Consider the following 23,393-nt stretch of genomic DNA (forward strand, 5'->3'; position numbering starts at 1 on the left):
CTTAAAGCATAAAAGATAGTGATTATTGGGTAGGGAATATGACTGGATAACGTTCATTGGAGATGAAAGAATCATATCAAACAAATGATTTGTCTCCTAACATTTAAGAACATCCATAAGAATTCATGAATAATAACTGAAACTACTGTAAATTTACAACTGGAAATCACTGATAAAGTTGGATTCTGCATTCAAACTATAGAAAATAAAAAGTAGGAAATTCAGACAGTTATAGAACTGTCATTGTCAAGAACAAAGCACTGAGAATTTACACCTTCCTTTTAGCTATTTACGTAGATTGAAAGCATTATGCTTCAAGTAAAGAGGAACCAAACGTGTTCTCTCCACTGTAAGTCATATAAAGAAAACCATCTTCATCCTTGTTTTCCTCATAAATTGTAGACATCAAGGCAGCTGTAACCAAATTAAAAAAGAATTAGCCTCACAGACTGTGGAAGGTTAATAACACTTGAAGATAATATATCATCACTCACCAGTAGGAGGGAGGGTGTTGTTCACAAAGACAAATATAGCTTTTTCGGCACTAAGCTTAATCCTTTTACGGACAACATAAACAAATTGTCCGACAGTCAAATCAGCAGGAACTAGATACCTAAAGCCACAATAAAAAAAGAATTTTAAGAAAAAAGACATAAAAAGAATACCAGGGCAAGCTTGGCAAGTAATAGATTGAATAACTCGAATGGTGAAGCATTGATGTTTCCATGTTCAATATAAATAATAAATCAATTCACTTTAGAATAATAGCCTCCGGAAAACAAAATCTACAAAGACAACTTTAATCAGGGCAAATGCAACTAACTTCTTTTTATCAATATCAGGAACGTCGCTCTTTCCAGCCTTCTCAACAATAATCTGCATGGCTTCCCATAAGCAAAGATGAACTTTAAAAGAACAATGCAGGATAAAAAAATGTTCAAAAGAAAGGAGGATGGTAACTTAAATATTCTTACGGGAATTCTGTCAGGATATTTGGCCCTGATGCGAGCAACTTCATCCTGCCTCTTTTCTGAAAATTAGGAATTTTAGAAACAATAACATTTTGCAGTCAAATAGCATTACAAGCATTGACAGAAACAACAAAATAGAAATGCAAAACAAGAAGACACAGCATAACATGGAAACGGATTACGGACAAACATAAGCATTAGTGTAGCCAACAACAGACAACTTGCATGTCTTGCTCTTTTCAATAGAGTGCCCTTTAAGATATGTTGAAACGATGTAATATATCATTGATTTAACAAAGAGATGGCCTCAATTGAACCAGGGTTCAGTCCCCCAAAAAAATACCCAAATTGATTTTTAACACAACAAAAATTCAACCAAGCACAATTTTCAACAAAGTTCTAATACGAAAAATGAAGAGAAAGGGACCAGGAAAAAAAAAGGATCAACGAAGCTAACCCAATGGATGCTCAAGCTTGAAGGAACTTTTCGCCATTGCAAGACTCGGTCTCTTATTAGCCACTGCAAATTTCAAACATCGAAATATCAACTGAAAATATATATTTTTTCTAGATTGGAGAGAATAAAAAGAGAGAACATATCATAATAAAATCTGTCCAAAAAATACTTAGAAGAAAAATGAATACCGGACAAGAAAGGAGAGGCTTTGAGAAATTATGGTTTCAATTAAAAAACAGCTGATTGAATGATCGACCGGTAGGGAAGAAATGGATCGATTTCAAGCAGAGAAATTTATAATAATAATAAAAAAGAACTAAAATTTATAGAAGGAAGGCCACAAGGAAACCTTCTAAGGTTCAACTACTTGAATTGGAGCCCAACACGAAACCAAGATTGTTCCATCATTTATTAAAATATTTAAAAATAAATATCTTAAATATAATGTGATAATTATTTATCTATAACCTTCTGTGCTTCTATATAAAAATACAATTTTTGAGAAAACTTGAATAAATAAAAATACAATTCACTTTCTATTATATACTACTTGATATTTAAAAAATATTTTTTTAAAAAGATATCCATCGCTGTAAATTAAATTAATATACATTGTTATAAACATGCTATAATGTTTAACAAGAAAATCATATGTTAATATTTAATTTATCTATATTAAATAAGCAGATTGATTTATCAAAAAATAAATAAATAAACAGATTGAACCGATTCACATAATGATCCAAATTCAGCGTATCCTTGAGAAAATTAGTTAGCGTTAGTAAAGTTGATCGTTTCATCGCCTTATAAATAAATAAACAAATAGTGTTAATCATCACCATAAAATTACATATCAATAGCCATTAGTTTTTCACTCATATTTGTGTTTTTTCTACTATTTTATCATTTCATATAACATAATTAACAACGGTAAAAAGGATTTTGTTGCTCTGGAGAATGATGCATATTTCCCCTTATTTTGAAGAGAGCCTATTGCTTTATGATACACAAAAATGGATGCAACGTTGTTTTAAGGACTAAAACTATGGCAGTGAAAGATGGGTATCACTAAACAATGTACATGCTATTGGAGATGCTAATCATTTGCATCTTTGCTTTAGTACTTCTTTGCCGCATGATACAGCTCCATATAATCAAGCGCCCATGACCACCCTCTTACACAATGAGTGAAACCAGTCCCGACCATCGTACCAAGCAGAGATTGCCCTATATGGTTCAGTAATAAAATGAACAACTCGAATCAATCATATGAGTATGAACAGGACGAAATGAGAGAACTACAGCAAACACCATGTCTCCATGTGAATGAATTATGGGGACTCTGGAAACTAAATGACAGCGCAGGAATGGATGAACGACTGCACTTTCAACGGTGCTGATAAACTCACCTATTGAGGGCAAAATCGACTCCAGCACTATCAGCTCCGTCAAAATTGAATCCATTGGGTTCAAGACTTTGTGCTTCAGCTCGAGCTTTATCGTGGTCAACATCAAATACAGTATCATACAGTCCTTGAAACAAAAGTAAAGGCAACACAAAGTCAATACACTTTGAAATGATTGAATTCCCGAGAATAGAGGCTAAACAAGATTCATATAATATAACGTCTTCATTTTCCATACAAGAGAAGAAAAACTAAATGAAATCGGATGAAATTGTAGAACATAAGGGAAATCTTTGTCTGTAATTCATATTGGCTATAAACAGCAATGCCCACCGTAATAGTTCATCCACATATCAACAGTTCATAATCAAGACGTAGACGATTATCATTCATAGGTATCAGAATTACGGATGTAAGATGAGTAAGCACCTCCTGTTTTACGAACAACGGGTATGGAACCATATCTCATTGCTGTCAGTTGTGTCAGTCCAGAAGGCTCAAAAATAGAGGGAACCAGAATGAAATCAGCACCAGCATATATCTTTTAAAAATAGTCAAACAAGAATAAAAAATAAAGAACAGATTTAAACTGCTGAGGTCATATTGCAAAGCAAAATATAGGTATGCTCCTTCAAAGAATAATAATAAATGAAATAGACTTTGATAGTGCAAACCAAGTGAGAGAGAGGTTCATCATAGGTAAAAACAAGGCGAACTCGATCCCCATGAGTTGAATGCAGCTGATTGGCCAAATTCATGAAATCGTTTTGGATGCGAGGATCAGGAGCTGAGCCAAGTAGTACAACCTGCCACCAAAAATTCCATCAATCACTTACTAAGATGCATTAAGTACAAGTATACTGTCAAGGAGGCCAACAAGAGGCACTAAACTTCCTTGTTTATGCGTTAAATCAGAATACATCAGACAACATGATCTCTGAACTGCATTATGCAAGCACACTCATGTTAAGAATGCAAGAAAAAGGATGGCCAAGGAAAGTCCTAGGGAGTATCACATCAATTTCGCTACCATGAAACTCAGGCTGATAAAGACCAAATAGTGTGTAATCATACATGAGATCATGCAGGAGATGGTAAAAGGAGGGCAGGAGGGAACCTGTCCGTTGCGTTCTAAGGTGCGCCAAATGGCATGCTTGATAAGATGGATTCCTTTCTGGTGAGTTAAGCGAGAAATAATTCCAACCACAGGAAGACCAGATTTCTTCAAACCAAGCCTTTGCTGCAAGGCTTCCTTGGCAGCTTGTTTTCCTTCAACAACATTTTCTGAAGTGTAAGGTATCTGGAACAATCAGCATCTCACATTAAGAATAATAACAATTGCAAAAATAGGACAAAAGCTCATAGGATATTTATTTATAAAATAATGGTATATCTACTTGCAGGAAGGAACTTATCGTTGTATGGATCCCAAATATCTAAGTCAATTCCATTTAATATTCCATGGAACTTGTGAAGATTAGGAGCAACTGCAGGATTTCCCACAACCTCCTTTGCATAGGTGTGTGGTACCTGCATAATGAGAATAAACACTAAGACACCATCATAGAAACATGGAAGGTAAAAGACCATCAAATATCTTGTCTGAGATACCAAGCATGAATTGATACAATGTAGTATAGAAAATTATAATTTGACTGGACTGGAAGCATCAGAAAAAAGGTTACTACAGATTCATCACTAGATCAGTATATTCTAAATCTAGTGAATTAAACTCGATCATCTTTACAAAAACAATTCAAATTCAGAGAGAAAAGTAAAGACGGAAGAACTTTTCTTTGAAAAAAAGATTAAATTCATGAACCACCTACTGATTAGTTGTATCTCTTCAAAAGAAAATGGAGAGAGATAATGCCTATCGGTATGGAAGTGCCCCCAAGGACACGGTCCAAAATTGACCACACTCTATACCTTTAATTTAGATAAAGAGAAACAAGACAACCAAAAGAACCAAAATATAGTTAAAAACCCATGTGTAATTGATCATAAATACACTATTTATAAGAATATATCTATACATGTATATAGCTACTACATTAAATAAATTAAATTAGCCATAAGGAAATTTAGGTACATACAGTTGTAGCCTTGTCTGCATATTGCATAGCTTTCCCAATAAAGTGTGCTCCAAAAGGTTATGTATGGTGAAGACAACCTCAGTTTTGCTAAGACCATAATGCATGTAATGGTCCTTAAATAGCTACGCAACTGGGGCACTAGACCAGTCGTGGCAATGGATGATATCCTGCCAAAGGTCAAGCACACTAAAATAGTTAATCCTTGGAATTCCTTTTTCGTCCACACATTCAAGGAAAGAAAGTCTTTTAAGAAAATGGTATCCATAACATTCTTCTATGAATCAATTGAAGGGCCTATAGAGATGAACAAAAAAACAAGATGGGTATTGATAATAGCCAAAAATTACTGCCATGCATGTAGGAGGTTTGCATGATATACTGCCATGTATGGGCATTTAACTAGTTAACCAAAATGCAATCAAAATGTTGGCCCAGTGGCAAGAAACTTGTGAAGCATTAGAGCTTTCAAACCCAAGCATCACCACCCCATCCCCAAATTATCCAGTGTAGAAAAAAAAATTAAGCATAAATATAAGTTGAGTCTAAACTTACAGGCTGAAGTCCACCTTGGTGTAGAAATTCGAGAGCAGCATGACAAAAGAAGCCAAACCTCACTGCATCATTATTGCAACCATAAACACAACCTTTCCAGACAATTCTGCAAGCAACAATACACCAAAGCATTCATATGGCTGTAGTTTGCTTATTAAAATCAAACATTTTAATTCTTAAAGGTGCATAGAGATTATTAAAATTACCCATTTTGTGGCTCCAGAAAATAGACTGAAAGGCCTTCCACTTTACCAAACCAAACTTTTAACTTCAGTGCCACCCCAAGAATAGCTTCTTTGGTAATGTAAGTCCTTCAACTGTATCATAAAATATTCATGCGACAGATCTGAAATTACTAAAAGACAACTTCGATAAAAAATGAAAAGCAATGAATTTTTTTTCTTCTTATTTCCCTTTTCTCATTTTTTTATAAGTGGAGGCCTCGTTAAAAACCCCCTTCATGATTAAAGGAGCGCCAAGAGGATGCTCCTTAATCAACGGAAGGAGGAAAAGAGTGCCTCAAAATTCATTAATAACATAAAGATACATAATGTTTAAACAAACAAAAAACCCCTTACAACGACCAACCCGAAACACTCAAACAAACACCCTAAACAAAACAATAAAACTAACCAATACCAGCCTTAGCTAAACCATCAACCTCTATATTAGTTGTTCTAGCAACCCATCTAATAACACCTTCAATAACTCTTAACCTAGCAGCAATGTCCTTCACTAAATCAAAATAAACAAAAGGACATCTATCTAAATTCTTAACCCATTCCACTGCTAGTTTACTATCAGTTTCAACAATCAAATGATTCTTGAACCACTAACAAAGAGAATCAAAGAATAATAAACCCTTCTTAATGGCTTTAAGCTCCATCAAAGAAGGAGGACCTGGTCCAATAGCCTCTTTGAAAGTACCCATCACCGAACCATCCTCGTCTCTTAATAAACCACCTATACCGCTTTTTCTCCAATCCTTACTCACAGTTGCATCCACATTCAGTTTTACAAAGCCCTTTGGAGGAGGAAACCAAGGCACAATATTTAGAATCGAATTCCTGGAAGAAGAGCATAAATCTCCAATAGAGGGATCAATAATGAGAGAGTCCTTAGAAATAGCTACATCCTTGAACTTAGCTAAGAACCAAGAAGCGAACCTAAATCTTGCCATAAAGAATAGATCAATCTGATCTAACAATCTCCCTTCAAACACAATGGCATTTCTGAATTTCCAAATAGTCCAAAGAACAACTCCCGGTATAAAGGACCAAATAGAAGAATAAGACACCAAATCATCCCAAGCTAATAAAAAACTCTGAGCATTGTCATGTAAAACCGAACTAACTTTCCAAAAATTCAGAAACTTATTCCAAAGGGACCACGCCACATAGCAGGAGAAGAACAAATGAGAAGGGGATTCAATCTCCCTTTTACAAAGAGGACATGCAATGTCTATGTAGGAATTATAGAAATATATGATTATGTAAATATCCTTTAATTAAGGGATTCTGTAAATATTCTACAATCCCTTATTTTAAGGGATCATATCATATCTCCTAGGATTAGTATTTTTCCTTTCTTAGAGTTTCCTACTTTAGAGAGATGATTTGTATATAAATATGTAATCTTTCCTATTGAAAAGAATAAGAAATTACAGAGAATTACTTTGATTTCTACATGGTATCAGCTTAGGTTACGGTTTCTTTCCAACCTAGATGATGTCCACAACTTCTTCTCCTACTCCGAAGATCACTTCAAATCCAGAAAATTTTTCTGGTTCTGCTGCTCAATCAGAAGGTAATCTGGTTATGAAAGAACCAGAAGGTAAACCTCATGCTACATTTTTTTTCTCCTCCTAGTCGTCCCCTAATTGGATCATCGATTCTGGTGCTACGGATCATATGACTGGTAATAAGGATTTGTTTTGCAATTTTTTTCCAAACTTTGGTAAAACTGTCAAAACGGCTGATGGTTCTTTGTGCAAAATAGAAGGACATGGCACTGTTATTCTCAATGACCAGATTGTACTTAAAAATGTCATCTTCGTACCAAATCTGGCTTGCAATCTCGTTTTCGTTAGTAAACTTTCCACCGACTTGTACTGCTCTGCAATTTTTAATGATATTGATTGTACTTTGCAGGCACTGAACTCGAAGAAGATGATTGATAAGGCCAGCTTGCAGAATGGTCTCTACATTCTTCCTGCCTCTACTAAAACCGAAATCTCGAAATCTTTCACCGCTTTAGAAAAAGTTGATAATGTTATGTTATGGTGCTATCGTTTAGGTCATCCTAGTTTTCACTATCTTGCAAAAGTTTTTCCTGCTCTATTCATTCATAAAAGGCCAAATTCTTTTTCTTGCAAAATTTGCTCTCTTGCCAAACATACTAAATCAACTTATTATCCTTCTATATATAAACCTTCTCACCCTTTTGCTTTGATCCATAGTGATATTTAGGGTCCTTCTCGGGTGAAGAATGCCGATAATTGTAAGTGGTTTATCACTTTCATTGATGATCACAGTAAGATAACTTGAACTTATTTGCTAAAAGATAAATCTGAAACTGCTGGTGTTTTTACCCAATTTTATAACATGGTTCTCACTCAATTTGGGTCTAAAATTCAGCTCTTTAAATCTGATAATGGCAGTGAATTTTTTGCTAAGTCTTTGGGTGTGTTTTTCAGGGAAAAGGACATAGTTCAAATTAGTTCTTGTGTTGACACCCCACAACAAAACGATATTGCCGAAAGAAAAAATAGACACCTCCTTGAAGTTACTCGTTCTCTTCTATTTACCACTAATGTTCCAAAATATTTGTGGGGGAAATCCTTATTAATTGCCACATATTTAATCAATCGAATGCCTAGTAAGGTTTTACAATTTCAAACACCTCAATCTATATTTTTGCAATACTTTCCCCATTTTAAACCTATCTCCTCCATTCTTCCACTTAAAATATTTGGTTGTACTATTTTTATCCAAAACATTGCTCTTAATAAGTCCAACTTAGATCCTAAATCATTAAAGTATGTACTGGTTGGGTATTCTTCACTTAAGAAGGGTTATAAATGCTATCATCCTCATTCAAAACGATTTTTTACCACTACGGATATAACATTTTATGAGCAGGATCCCTATTTCATTCAGGCTGAAATTCAGGGGGAGACAGAAAGATTTTCAGCCACATCAGGTATCTCCTCCTACTCTTCATTCTCAACCTTCAGAATTGCCACCAATTTTGTCCTTACCTACAGATTTGTCACCTGTAACTACTCCCATTGATCCACCGGTAGTACCTATCACTACTTCACCCATACCCACTTTAAATACCCTTCCTGAAAATACACCTACTCCCATTCAAAATATTCCACAAATAACACCAATCAAACAGCTCCGTTTCTATACAAGGAAAAAAAACATATTCCTGAGGCAGTTTTGCAATTTGATGCTTGCCGAGAATTGGATTTGGGTCCAGCTGTGCTGTCGAAATAGAAGAAGAAATCAGTAAGTCCACTTCCCCTACTCTAGATGACTTCCCTATTGCTACTAGAAAAAAGGTTAGACAGTCCACCAAGCATCCTATTGAAAAATTTGTTGGTTATAATTCATTGATGCTGTCTTTTCAAGCATTTACAGCAAACTTGGATAAAGAACAGGTTCCCACAAGCATAGCTGAAGCTCTAAAGGATTCAAAATGGAGAAGGGCTGTTGAAGAGGAAATTTGTGCTATGGAGAAAAATGCTACTTGGACTGTTACGGACCTTCCTCAAGGAAAAAAGGATGTTGGCTGTAAATGGATCTTTATTGTAAAGTATAACTCAAATGTTAGCATCCAACGATACAAAGCGAGACTAGTAGCCAGAGGCTTTACACAAACATATGGGATAGATTTCACAGAAACTTTTGCACCTGTGGCGAAGCTGAATACTGTTCGAGTACTCCTAAGTTTGGCTGTAAATTGTGAATGGAAATTACACCAACTTGATGTAAAAAACGTTTTTCTTAATGGCAAGCTAGAAGAAGTCTATATGAAGTTGTCACCTGGCTTAAAGTCTGTTGAAGGAAGTAACAAGGTGTGCGAGCTCAACAAGTCTCTATACGGGTTAAAACAATCACCCAGAGCTTGGTTCGAGAGGTTCACTAAAGTCATCCTAAAAAACGGCTACAAGAAATCCCTCGTCGATTACACTCTTTTCATCAAGATAACTTCTACAAATAAGAAAGCTATCATTATTGTGTACGTGAACGATATAATTCTTACCGGAGATGATGAAGAAGAGATTTGTTATTTGAAGAAGTTGTTAAATAAGGAATTCGAAACCAAAGACTTGGGAAAGCTAAGGTATTTCCTAGGAATGGAAGTGGCAAGGTCAAAAGGACCTGTGATCAACCAAAGAAAATATGTACTTTATTTACTCAAAGAAACTGGTTTTCTTGGTTGTAAGCCGAATGATACACCAATGGAGGCAAGCTTGAAATTTAACAAAGAATATGGGTCCTTGGTAGACAAAGAGAAATTTCAAAGATTAGTTGGGAACTAATTTATTTATCCTTGACAAGGCCAGATATAGCATTTTCTGTAAATATGATAAGTCAACACATGACTAATCTTACTGAAGAGCATATGGCAGCAGCAAATAGAATTCTCAAGTACTTGAAGAAAACTCCAGGACACGGTTTAATGTTTAAGAAAACACAAGACAGAACTTTTAAGATCTTTACAGATTCTAGTTGGGCCGGAGACCTTACTGAAAGGAGATCCACTAGTGGCTACTGCACCTTTGTTTGGGGAAACCTTACAACTTGGAGAAGTAAGAAACAATCTGTCGTTTCAAGAAGTAGTGCTGAAGCTGAATTCAGAGCACTAGCATTGAGAATATGCGAAGGAATTTGGCTACTTAAACTACTGAAAGAACTTGTCACTAATCAAGAGGATCACTTTGAAGTTTTGTGTGATAATCAATCTGCTATTCAAATTGCCAAGAACCCAATTCAACATGATCGGACAAAGCATGTTGAGATTGATAGGCATTTTATTGCTGATCAAGTTAACAAAAAGACAACCACACTTTCATACATTCCTTCAGAAGAACAAGTTGCAGACATTCTTACCAAGGCTTTGCCAAAGCCTGTTTTCAATAAATTCCTATTCAAGCTGGGATTATACAATGTATATTCTCCAGCTTGAGGGGGAGTATAGGAATTATAGAAATATATGATTATGTAAATATCCTTTAATTAAGGGATTCTGTAAATATTCTACAATCCCTTATTTTAAGGGATCATATCTCCTAGGATTAGTATTTTTCCTTTCTTAGAGTTTCCTAATTTAGAGAGATGATTTGTATATAAATATGTAATATGTCCTATTGAAAAGAATAAGAAATTACAGAGAATTACTCTGATTTCTACAGTCTACAATTCCGAAACCCCTTGTTTTTGTAGTTCTGACTTTACTGTCAATTTCTGATGCACTACCTGCCACATAAAAGTCTCCACTCTTGGAGGCACCAAACCGCTCCAAATGTTTTTCATCCAAAAAGTCTCAATTGCCGAATCATAGTAGCATAACTTCATACAAGAGTTGACAGAATAAATACCTTCCCCATTCCCTCTCCAGATCATACCATCTCTCGACTCTTGGGAAAGACTAATATTATGAATGATAGCCAGTAAGTCTGAAAACTGATCCAGCTCCCAATCACACAAATTTCTTCTCATCTGAACATGCCAAGACCACCCTGTTGATCGAAACTCACCAAAATCAATTAACTTCCCATTCTGATTTAAAGATAGAGCAAATAATCTCGGGAAAACAACTTTAAAAGGAGTATCTAATGCCCAACTATCAAACCAAAAACAAATACTCTCTCCATTACCCACTTGAACTTGAAACGAACTTCGAAACTTATCACCAAACTGATCTTCTTTAAAATGATTATTGACCACCGATTTCCAAAACCAAGAAACATTTGAAGGAAGTTTACTCTTGAACAATAACAATGGGAAGCGGATTAAATGATACAAAACATTTCTAAATAGCGTCCACTCATTTTTAAAACAAAAAAAATCCAATAAGAGATGCAAGCTACAATTTTGCAAAAATATCTTAATAAAGGAAAAGTGCACCTCAGCCAGCTAATGCACAATTGCTAACGCAACATGGAAGCGTACAAGCCGCATGCCAAGTAAGCAATAATTAAAACCAGAAATCCATAATTTAAGGAAATTCAGGCAGCATCTCCAATGAAAACAATCAAGAAAGAAAAAAACCTTGCTAAAGAAACAGCAATGAAGCTTACATGGCTAAGTTTCAAGCAGTCATACTTTGGAAGAATGATGTTCACGTTGTGATTTAAATCTTGAACAGCACGAGAGAGACTAGTAACAACATCACCAAGACCTCCAACCTGCAATGTTATTGAGGGATGCAACTGAGATTTTAAAACAGATATGACCACAAATGGAGATTAATAATCTACAAAATTCACATACGAAATGCTCTATTAAATTCAGTTATATGGCATATATCAGGTCGAGAGCCCAGATAAATGCATTGTCCTATTTCTGTAAGAGGTGCAGCATCATCTCCCTTAACACTTAACAGGCTCATTTTCAGAATACTTTTTCAACGGTGCATTTCGTCTTTAAAGAATATTCTATTCATTATGAGTGAATTTGATTGGATACACAAGCCAAAAAAAATCTAGAAAAACCTTGACAAATCAGGGCAATGTAAAAGTTACAGAAAGTGTCCACTCCATCGGTGTCCAAAAGTTACCTTGCAGTGGGGGCCATCTCAACAGCAATATACACAATGTGCATAGGTGGGTCTTTCACAATTCCTCCCAAAACAGGTATATGGTAATCCATACCCTCTTTGTTGTAAAAAATTCCACCATCTTCCCTGTCAGAGAATACAAAGTCCATCATATATGCATCCAATGGAACCTTGACTGCAAAGACACACAGAGACAAGCTTCATTCTCCTTGTTAAATAGAGAAAGCTATAACTGGAATTGAAAGCAGATCTGCATAATTCAAAATCCCAAGAGTTGACTTCACTTACCAATTGCTTTTACATGAGAACTATTATATGCAGGCAACATTCTCTGAGGTGGTAATGGACCCATACGGTGAGTCCAACGATTAAACGAACATCTAAACCATACTTTTTGTCTTCCATTAAGTAATGTATTTGCAGGATTGTAGAAAACTGTAACGGTGCTTCGTGCATGAACATCAAGAGGCTCGTTATAAACTATATGTTTTTGAGAAAGCAGAAATCTCTTCAATGTTCTTTCCTTCATTTCATCTTTCAAATGTGTTATTTTTTTCGGCCTAAGACTAGAGAAGTAAACAAAAATAGATCAGTAAATACAACTGAGATAAATGAATTAAATAAATGCATATCAGTCAATTAATATGCTGGAAATGCATTTCCAGTAGCAACCTTTACATTCTGACAATGGTCCAAAATACACATTGTTGTCAAAAGAGAAAAAATGCAGCAAAAAGAAGCCAGCAATAAAGAACCCAAGCAATCATATCTCTGTCTCTTTCCATCATAGTCAATGAATAAAAACCTTGATCTTTATATAAATTTTTGTCACAAGACAAACAAAATAGCGTCAAAAAGAAGCCAGCAGCAAATAACCCATGCAATAAGATCTGTCTCTGCCATCATAGTTAATGAACAAAAACCTTGATCTTTCACTACAATGTTTTTAAATTTGACTACCCTAACCTTTATGCATCTTGCCATGAAAATTAAACCTTTAATAAAGTAATATTTGAATATTAACTGCATTCTATACTGCTGAAATTGACTATTATTATTCAGAATATCATTTTATTTTTTGAAAATAGGGTACTTTGTATTGAAGAGATTAGAAAGTAACCATCCCAAGGGCCTCATTAAAAAACCTCTCTAAACCTATACGGAGGAAAAAGAGTTCGCCTTAGGATGGGGTATAACCGAATAGCAGGGAAATTATACAACAACAATGGAACATAATATGGTACAGACCACATCTCAGAGCTTAACTCCTAATCAACCAACCCGATCGGACATGGACATTACCTACCTAGAACAAAAACAATCACAGGGAAAAACAAAGGCACACGGCAACAGACTGCCTCAAAACTGAGGCATAAACAATAACAAACCAACTGGGAAGAAACATACAGCAGTAGGCGCAGCAGCAGAGTTCAGAATTAAGGACCACGAACGAAAGCTTCAGGGTTGCACACAAAATCGTTCACCACTGGAATCAACAGCGGCCAAAGGAAGTTTACCCGGACTCCAATCTGCAGCTTTACTTTATGGAATATCTGATCAACCGAAAGAGACACTCCTTGAAATATGATATTATTTCTGCAAATCCAAATCACCCACACCAGATCAAAAAAACCAAGTTTCCATAGATTCCGAACTCTCCTAATTTTTTGAGAAAACCAAGCCTCCAATAACTGTTTTACATTCTTCGGAAGCACCAGATTAACTTCCCACACGCTACACCAACGTTGCCACACTAACCAGGCTACAGCACAATGACATAAGACATGGTTGATTGCTTCCAGCTCGCTTTTACAAAATATACAAGATAACTGGTCTGAGCAGTTCACTCCTCTTTTATCCAGCTCAAGCATAACTGAAAGTCTATGAAGGACTGCTTTCCACACAAAAGCCGAAACCTTTCGAGGAACAAAATTCACCCAAACCATTTTCCACACAGGGTCTTCCAACCTGCCTTCACAAGCCACTTTTAAACAATAAGATTTAAGAGTATAGTTACCATCCTGCGCTCCGGACCAGATTATTCTGTCTAGACCTTGATTAGCACAAATCGCTCTGTTCAAAACATGGATGAATTCACACCAGATTGGCTTCTCCCATTTAAAGAATTCTCTTCTCAGCTCAATCCTCCATTCCCATATTCCATGCACCCAGCACCCGAAATCCTTTATCTTACCGCATTTTTTAACTGCTACACCGAATATTCTCGGAAAAGAAATTTTTAGAGAAGCTTTTTCTGTCCAGAAATCAATCTTATTCCCATCACCCATAACAAATCTCAGTTCGGAAAAAATTCAGAACCCAAATCCCCTGCCAGGTTTACAATATTACGCCAAAACCAGGAGGATTTTCTATTATTCACAGCATTAGGAACAATCGAATCTTTGTCATAATTATACCTAGCCATCACGATCTTCCTCCATAAATTGTCAGTTTCCATACTAAACCTCCAAATCCATTTATTTAGCAAGGATCGATTTCTAATTTTGACATCAGAAATTCCCAAACCCCCATACGATTTAGGCCTACATATGCTATCTCATTTAACCCAATGAATACACCTAACAGACTTGGAATTTCAAAAAAAGTTCTCTATGCATCTATTAATCCTCTCAACAATTGACTTGGGCATAGGGAAAATAGACATGTAAAACACAAGCAAGTTAACTAGTACAGAATTGATAAGAGTTAGCCTACCACCCATTGATAGCAGCTTGCCTTTCCAACTTTGAAGCCGAGCATTGACTTTATCCACGATGGGCTGCCATAAAGACTTTGAATTCTTTTGATGCCCCAACGGAAGACCCAAGTAAGTCGAAGGCAGCTTCGCCCAGCCACAAAAAAACGATTCTGCCCAACTCCTAACTCTACATTCGTCCATGTTGATACCAAACAACTTGGTTTTTTCCAAATTGAGCTTCAGTCCCACAACCACTTCGAATAATTTAAGAACCCGATTGAAATTTAAGATCGACGCAGCTTCTGATTTGGAAAAGATAAGCAGATCATCTGCGAATTGAACATGTGATAAAACCATGCCACCAGCCCCTACTTCCACTCCGCAACAAAGATCAGAGACCATAGCCTTCTTAATCATAACACTGAGCGTCTCGCCAACAATGTTAAAGAGCAGTGACGACAACGAACAACCCTGCCTAAGACCCCTCTTGATTGAGAAGCTGCTTGACGGACATCCATTGACTAGGACAACAATTGTCGAGGTAGAAATACAGAAATTTATCCATTTTCTCCATCTTCTGCCGAAACCCATATTCTTTAGAATCAAGTTAAAAAACAGCCAATCAACCGTATCGTATGCTTTGCTAAAATCATCCTTGATTAACACTGCTTCTTTCTTGCTTTTTAACAACCCGTCTATGGCTTCGTTAGCAATCAGACTACAATCGACTATCTGTTTACCAGCAATAAAGGCGAATTGATTTTCTCCAATTACTTCGGCAATACAACCACTCAACCTCTTAGCCAGTAAACGGGAAACGATCTTGTACATGCTTCCGACCAAAGAAATTGGTCTAAAGTCTTCAGGGTAAATAGCCTCCGCTTTCTTCGGAATAAGCGCAATGAAGGATTTATTGAAATAAAGATCTACTACTCTACCCTAATAAAAATCCTCCATAAACTTCATTACTTCACCTTTTATATGCTTCCAAAACCTCTTAAAGAAATCCAAACTGAAATCATCCGGTTCTGGCGCTCTAGATCCATCGGACGACTTTATAACATACCAGACCTCATCTTTCTAAAAAGGGCTCTCGATAAATCTTCTAGAAGCAGCATTTAATCTCTTAAACGGGATATCGAAACTCTTCAAAGGAATTGTATTCACCTCGTTATAACCAGCACGTATGGCCTACTCTCTTCGTTTCCTCTCTGCTTGAAGCTTCCTAAACATTTGGTGTTCTTCCTCAACCCAGAACAGCTCCTCAGGAATGTTTTTGGGGACAATAGCATGGAAATCTTGACGATTGTTGTTATCGTATATAGTGACAACCTTTGGTGGTCCATTAGCAAATACCCAATCTAGCACAAGGCCTCGATCAGGTATAACAACTGCAGAACAATTCGATCTCAATCACACAATAAACAGCCCAGGAATGTCCCTCTAATTACAATGTATGATCCCAATCAACAATGCAGCAAGTCCAATCAGTGACTGATAAAACAACTACATTTTAGAAGGAATTAAATGGTTCTCTAGCCAACCAAATCAAGACATAAAAGAAATCCAACATAGAAGCAGCAAGCATTATGTGATTAACTGCAAACACCCCCCCCCCCCCTTCTCAATGCAATCAAGCAAGTATGTTCATGGCCATAACAATCACTTTGTTCCCGAAAGCATAGATATTCAATATCTTCTACATCAAGCAACGTTTCATAGCATTTTTTTATAAATACTGAAAAACGTGTCCAGATTAAAGAAATACCAAATGTCAAGATTGATTCTAAATTTTAGACTTATAGGAGATCACCTTTAATATCATACGCAAAGTTAACTAAAATTTAAACAGAAGATAAATTGTCAAACATACCTTCTGCATACCACCAATCACCACTCCTATGTTGCACGGATACGGATACGGGGACGGATACGGGGACGGAAAACGGCAATTTTTAAAATTACAGGGTACGGGGACGGCAAGGGGACGGCAAGGGTACGGCATATAAAATAATTTTAAAATTATAAATATATATAATAAAAAATTATAAATAAAGTCAAATAAAAATACCAACTTGGCATGCTCCTTGACCAATTCATTTCGCTCAATAAACAGTTCCAATTCGGCAATTTGCAATTTCCTCCATCTCGCCTCTAAAATTGCCTTCCTTTCACTGTCAACCATATCTAAACTATGCTTTAGAAGTTCCTCTTCTAAGCCAGACACACAGAACCTCTTATCAAACAAATTACTAACCGAACTCTTAGGCACCTTATCGACCTCCATTGGCACCCCAATATCTACTTTCTTATCAGGTGAAGAATGAAACTCTGCTTTCAATGCAACCACTGCCTTGTTATTTGCCTTGGCTTTCCCATTGGATTTAGCAGCTGAAGACTTAACTTTCCCACTAATCCCCTCTTTTCCCCATATCTTTTTCGACAGTTCAAATGCATTATGTTCATGGGCTTTAGAGAAACTTCGATCCTCACCCTTTTTACCTTTCCCGGCATTGTTCTCAAACTTTTTCTTTAACCTTCTAATCTTGTCCATCAACTGTGCTTTCGTAACATCAGTAATTCAGTATGAATCGATTTCTTAACAAAATCATAAAATGCATTCATATCAACACAAGGATCAGCCTCTTTTTTAGCAGAGTAATCCAACATACCTTTCAACAGTCTCGGATATGGGTTTCTTCGCGTTCATGTCTTCCATGGGTTTCGTCGCAAGAGGCTTGACATTCGGCGTAGCCGTGTCGGATTCGGATTCCGACTCAGTCCCGGATTCCTCAGATTCTTCATTCCCCGCGACGGCTATCGCAGGATCAAGCTTCCTGGAAGGTGGGCTCTTTTGGATCATTGGAGTAGACTGGGTTTGGGGTTCTTCATCCTCTTCTTCTTCCTCGGCTGAAGATCCCACTTCTTCGTCCTCGGAGGTTGTCTCCTCAGCCAAAATTACCTTTGGGTACGTCCCCGAAACGTCCCGGATAAGCTTTGACTGTCCCCCATTTCGGTCAGCCGTACCCTGCCACCGTGGCACGTCCCCGGTACGTCCCTCAGCCGTCCCCGAACCGTCCCCGTACCCGAAACGTATCGGGTACTTGAAACGGGTCTCCTTTTCCGTCCCCGTGCTTCTTAGCACCACCCTCTCTCTCTGATCTGACAAGCTTTTCAACAATTGTCATCAGCTATTGTACCATCCAAATGCTTCCCTTCAGCAGCAGTGTCATCAATTATTGTACCATCCAAATGCTTTCCTTCAGTGAAAGTGACATCAGTTATTGTGCCATCCAATTGCGTTTCTTCAGAATTTATATCTCTTGATGTACTCACAGTATCATTTTCCAAAATTACTTCCTTCTTCTGTAACCCCGCAACACCTTCAACAAACTTACTTACACTTCCATTTTCCGCATTCAAATTGCTTTTGGCAACAGCTAGTTCTTTTCCAGTTGATGTTACATATCCAATGGTCAATTCTTCGTCAACTTTTGATTCAATTTCCGTCTTGTTGGGCTTTTCAGACTCTCTCGATGTCTGAATGGTTGAATCCTCCTCCTCGTCATTATTCTTTTGATCCCTCTTCTTGTCACTTGTTCCTGCTTGTGTTTTCGGGGTGAAGCCCTTTGGAGATGAACCAGAAGACAATTTTCTTTGTCTCCTCTTTGAAAAATCTGTAGAAAGTCCCAATTTTTTCAATAAAAATAAATCAAAGATTGATTGCTTGAAAATGTCAAATTGAACCCATAGCACATCACTTCGCAACAACTAGCCTGCTGCACTAGCAGTAACTTTATGCGGAACCCTTCCAGCAAGGCACTCACTTCGCCACGGAGTGAACTGAAATCAATGAATACAAAAATAAGCATACGAAGTAAAAAAAAAAAGACCCCAATACAGTTCCACTTGAAATTATACTCTCAGATAAATGTTAACAACAGACACAACACTATTGAACCAGTGGTACTATGAAATAGAAACGAGATTTCCTCAGATAATAATAATAAACAGGAAATAAAATGCTCAGCTAAACACAAAAGGAGAACAATCATTTTGTATATGAAACAAAATAGACATGTAATAACCCGACATAGTGAACAAAACCACCAAAGACGAATAATTATTAATTAGTACCACTTATCAACTTATCATTTCAATTAAGGAAAGAAACCAACGAACAGATACACCTACAAACCCAACCCTTGTACTCAAAATCAAACACAACAAGCAAAAGAAGAAGAAGAAATAGATGGGAAGTTTACAAGTACAGTTCTCGCAAAAGGCAAGGAGTTGATCTGGAAACAATCAGTCCTGTGGTTAAGCAGAGCTTTGTATCTCAATGGTCTTTGCAATTGCAAAGAAACTTCCATGGATAAATTGTCAGAACACAAAATAGAAAGTTTATAGTTGAACTTTTGCTTCTATGGAAATTTTTTGCTTCACTGAGATCTACAGCTAACTGATACATTCAATAACTTTGATCCCTCTCAACAACCCTGCACATCCAAAATAATTCTTACAAAAAAAACTTTAAATTATACTGAAACAGAAGAGAGGATGGAAGTGAGCAGAGTGATGATAAAACCCAGCATCGAAAGACCCTAGAATCTCAGCCATAGAAGGACTACAGTTTTAAAATGATTTGTATAGGATTGATGACGGACAAACTTGGATTATTAGTTAATCCTACGGCGGGATATGATTTGTAGAGGATTGATGAGGGCCAAAACTTGGATTTTTAGTTAATCCTACGGTGGGATATGACCTAGAATGTTTGTTCTGACAAGTTCGGTTGTAGACAAGCATAGCCCATGACAAACCATGTTATAAAGATCTGCGAATGTTTTGGAAGTAGTAGAAGAACCTTTTAGGGGCTCTTAGTTCGTGTATGTAGGAAGAACCATTGATTGGAATAGAATGAATATCAACCAGGACATCGACACGTCAAATTGTAACATGCTATGTGGTCATAATCTTTTGGGGATTGTTTATCTTGGTGTTGTTTAGTTTCTCAACGTTGATCGTCTTCTTTCACTATTCAAAACCATAATTCATAGCTACCTTTCAATTGTGATAATCAATTTTAGAAGATGCAGTGAATTAAATTCATTAAACTATTGGTTTTCTTATGAGAGTTATAAAGAAATGTTTTGAAGCAGTAATCGTCAATTCATAAAATCTTTAGCCAGATTTCTTTTAATGCCAACTGAACTGAATTTGATGAAGCTTGGCAAACCCAGGAACACGTGAATGCCACTTTGCTAAACCCTTTCTTTTTTACCTGCACAAATCAATGTGTTGCTGCTTTTGGACACTGCAAAAGCCATGGTTTAGCCCGTTTGTTTTACATCGTTAATAAGGTTAATTAGGCCCGGGCCTCAACGTGCCTTATTTCCGGCCTCGAATAACAACGTACACAAATGAACTCTTCGTATAATGTATTTGTAAACACCATTTCCCCCCCTCAATTCAACCCATTACAAAATGGCCCAAACCAAATTAAACCTCAAGCCTAACCCAAAAAATAATAATCAGATTTAAAACTCAAAATCCAGCCCGGCCCAGATCCGAACCGACCCGAGTCTAACTTAGCTGGTAGCTACCCCCTGCGCCCAACCAACTGCCACCCTTCTTCTGACCCAACCCATGGCCACCATTCAGCCGACCAATCAACAAACATCGTGCTCTGCCCAATACCGACCAAAGCCATCACGTGCACGCCACCATCTCCTTTTGTTCCTGCACAAGAAGCAAACAAACAAAACAACAATAAATTTATTTTCGGCACAAAATAGGTATAAAGACCTAATTTTCGATTTTAAATATAGAGTAATAAATTATGTACCAAGTTTTTGGCATTTGTGGAATGCTAATAATTCTCTACGCGTAATCGACTCACGAATTTGATTTCTGGATTTTCACATACCCTAAAACTCGATGTTTTGATAAAAGTAAAATATTTTATTAAAATCACCCGATTTTTATGGTGTTCCAATCACACCTTAAATTATTAGTTGTGACTCCTCACCTTTCGAAACACTTTTCAAAGTGAAAACCCCAAGTCAATATTGGTCTTTTATCTGCCCGCGCGAAAAGCGGTGTCGACATTATTGTTTTATTAAGTCTTTAGACTATTAAAAGTTATAAAATGATAATTTGATTATAGAATTTTTATTTTTTTAAGTCTCTCGATTATTAAAGTCACAAAATGATCACTCAACTATTAATTATATTTCAAACCCGTCATTTTCCATTAAAAAATGGACGGTATTTAAAGTTGAACGTTAACATGTTAATTGTGATACGATAAAATATGACCCTAAAATTTCAAATGATTGTAATATCTCATCATCATGTTAACTTCCATCTTAAACAACTGCCAATTTTTTAAAGGAAAAAAGATAAGTTTAGAACATAATGAATAACCTAATGCTTATTTTATAACTTTTAATAATCAAAGAACTTAACGAAGCAACATTTTATAGATCATTTTATAACTTTTAATAGTCAAATGCCCTATAATAAATATACCATTCAAATGTACTTTACTCTAAATAAATTTATTAATTAATAATAGATTTTATCACATTTATTATACAATAGAAAATACTATACAAAGGAATATATAATTATGACGTACTAGTTTAAAAAAAAGCTTTTGCTCTCTTTTTCTTCTAAGATAAAAAACTTCATAAACATTTTTTTCTTCAACGTAATTATTTAAAAAAAAATACATACAATAAAAAAGTTAAAAGCTTTTGTCCCTTTATTATGCTGATGTCATGGTTGTTATCCAGTTAGGCAGCGTTGTATTCAGTGCCTATATATTGAACAGTGTATTCCTAAAGAAAGTAAGCATTCTGTCTTAAATTAGAGTATTTTCCTTTAAACCAACATGGTATCAGTTGTCTCCGGTGGTGTGTAATCACTTTGCTTCCACTGTTCATGGCTCCTCCGGTACCTTCGCCTGGTGGCTCGACGGTTGACTTGGAATCTGTTTCGACTATCTCTCAAAAGGTCTTCACTAACGTCTTGGGGTTGTTCTCGATTAAACTAACTACCTTTTATGGAAGCAACATGTCCTCTTGGCTGTTCAGAGTCTTCGGCTGGAAAAGCTACTCACTGGATCGATGTCTCCTCCACCAATGACGGTTATACGCGATGATGGGTCTTAGGTTAACAATGAACCGTTTCAGTTGTTTGTTGCTTAGGATAGTGCGGTTGCGTCCTAGTTATTGTCTACCATTAGTCAATCGTTGTTGCCGTAACTGGTGGGTGCTGACACGAAGGCTCAAGTCTGGTCGATGTTTAGTTCATTTTTTGCTAATCGTTCCACTACTGCCACTATGAATCTTTACTTGCAGCTCAAATTTGCTCAGAAAGGAGAGCTCAGTGTGCGTGCTTACGTCTCGAATATAAAGGAAATCTGTGATGCTCTCGCGGCTTGTGGACAGCCGGTGTCTGAGTTTGAGCAAATTGTCACCATTCTCAATGGGTTACCCGTTGAGTATGGGTCGGTGGTCACGGTTATTACTGCAAGTCGTGATCCTTTGACCCTGGATGGTGTTGTATCAATTCTCATTGATGCTGAAACCCAAGAGTGGAACTTTGAGCGTACTGATACATTACTGCTAAGTGCCAGTGTTGCCCAAGTCCAAGGCGATAAATCTATTGATGATCAATCTTCCTCCTCGACATATTTTGTTTCCACTCATCACTACTCAGGATCTCGGCCTTTCTCCTCTAGTGGTCATGGTCGTGGACGCATTAAGATTCAATATCAGCTGTGTGGCAAAAATGGTTATCTTGTGTATCGTTGTTGGTACCGGTTCGATCAATCTTTTCCTAGGGTCTCGGCCACTGAATCTCGGAGTTCAAGCGTTGAGCAAAAACAGCCAGTTGTAAATGTGTGCCATTATAATTCTGGGTGTTCGAGTTGTGGGTGTACTGGGCAGTTTGCTTCTCGCTCTTCTTCCTCGAGTACTAGTGGTCGAGGCAACTCCCATAAACATTCTGTTGAGGGTAACACGGGGTCTTGGTTTGTCGATTCTGGCGCCACCCATCACGTCACACCTGATGTCTCAGATGTCGCGGATGAATCTGATTACTCCGACCTTGGTTAGCTTGTTATGGGCAATGGTAATTAATAGCTTACATATCTCTACTGTTGGACGGTCCTCTCTTCTTACTCCATCTCGATCTTTAAAGTTAACTAATCTTTTACATGTGCCTCATATCAATAAAAATCTCATTCGGTGTTTAAGCTTGCTAGTGATAATAATGTATTCTTGGAGTTTCATGCTCATCGGTGTTTGGTTCGGGATGAGGTAACTGGTGAGGTGTTGCTTTAAGGTCGAGCGGTTTGTGGTCTTTACGAGTTTGGGTCTATGGTGCAATCATATACGCAAGCTACAACTG

At 36.8% G+C, this 23,393-nt stretch overlaps 1 protein-coding gene and 1 pseudogene across 1 annotated transcript; both read right to left on the reverse strand.

Moving 5' to 3' along the window:
- Positions 1 to 166: 166 nt before the first annotated feature.
- Positions 167 to 1,728, reverse strand: LOC120137022 (autophagy-related protein 8C-like). Its single transcript, XM_039152896.1, has 6 exons — positions 1,617 to 1,728; positions 1,429 to 1,491; positions 975 to 1,030; positions 824 to 876; positions 495 to 613; positions 167 to 414 (listed from the first exon to the last, which is right to left on the reverse strand). The coding sequence occupies exons 2-6, from the start codon at positions 1,463 to 1,465 to the stop codon at positions 308 to 310; spliced, it is 372 nt and encodes a 123-aa protein (XP_039008827.1). The 5' UTR covers positions 1,466 to 1,491; positions 1,617 to 1,728; the 3' UTR covers positions 167 to 307.
- A 672-nt stretch (positions 1,729 to 2,400) lies between these two features.
- LOC120137065 lies at positions 2,401 to 19,566 on the reverse strand (annotated as a pseudogene).
- Between the last annotated feature and the right edge of the window lie 3,827 nt (positions 19,567 to 23,393).

Source organism: Hibiscus syriacus, unplaced genomic scaffold (assembly GCF_006381635.1).
Source record: "Hibiscus syriacus cultivar Baekdansim isolate YM2019G1 unplaced genomic scaffold, ASM638163v2 tig00110647_pilon, whole genome shotgun sequence".
NCBI classification, from domain to species: domain Eukaryota; kingdom Viridiplantae; phylum Streptophyta; class Magnoliopsida; order Malvales; family Malvaceae; genus Hibiscus; species Hibiscus syriacus.

Coding starts and splice junctions, on each gene's coding strand:
- LOC120137022 (XM_039152896.1), bottom strand. CDS start 1,465: ATGGCGAAAAGTTCCTTCAAGCTTGAGCATCCATTGG. Junction 877..974: donor AATATCCTGACAGAATTCCC/GTAAGAATATTT, acceptor GAAGCCATGCAG/ATTATTGTTGAGAAGGCTGG. Junction 415..494: donor CAACACCCTCCCTCCTACTG/GTGAGTGATGAT, acceptor ATTTGGTTACAG/CTGCCTTGATGTCTACAATT.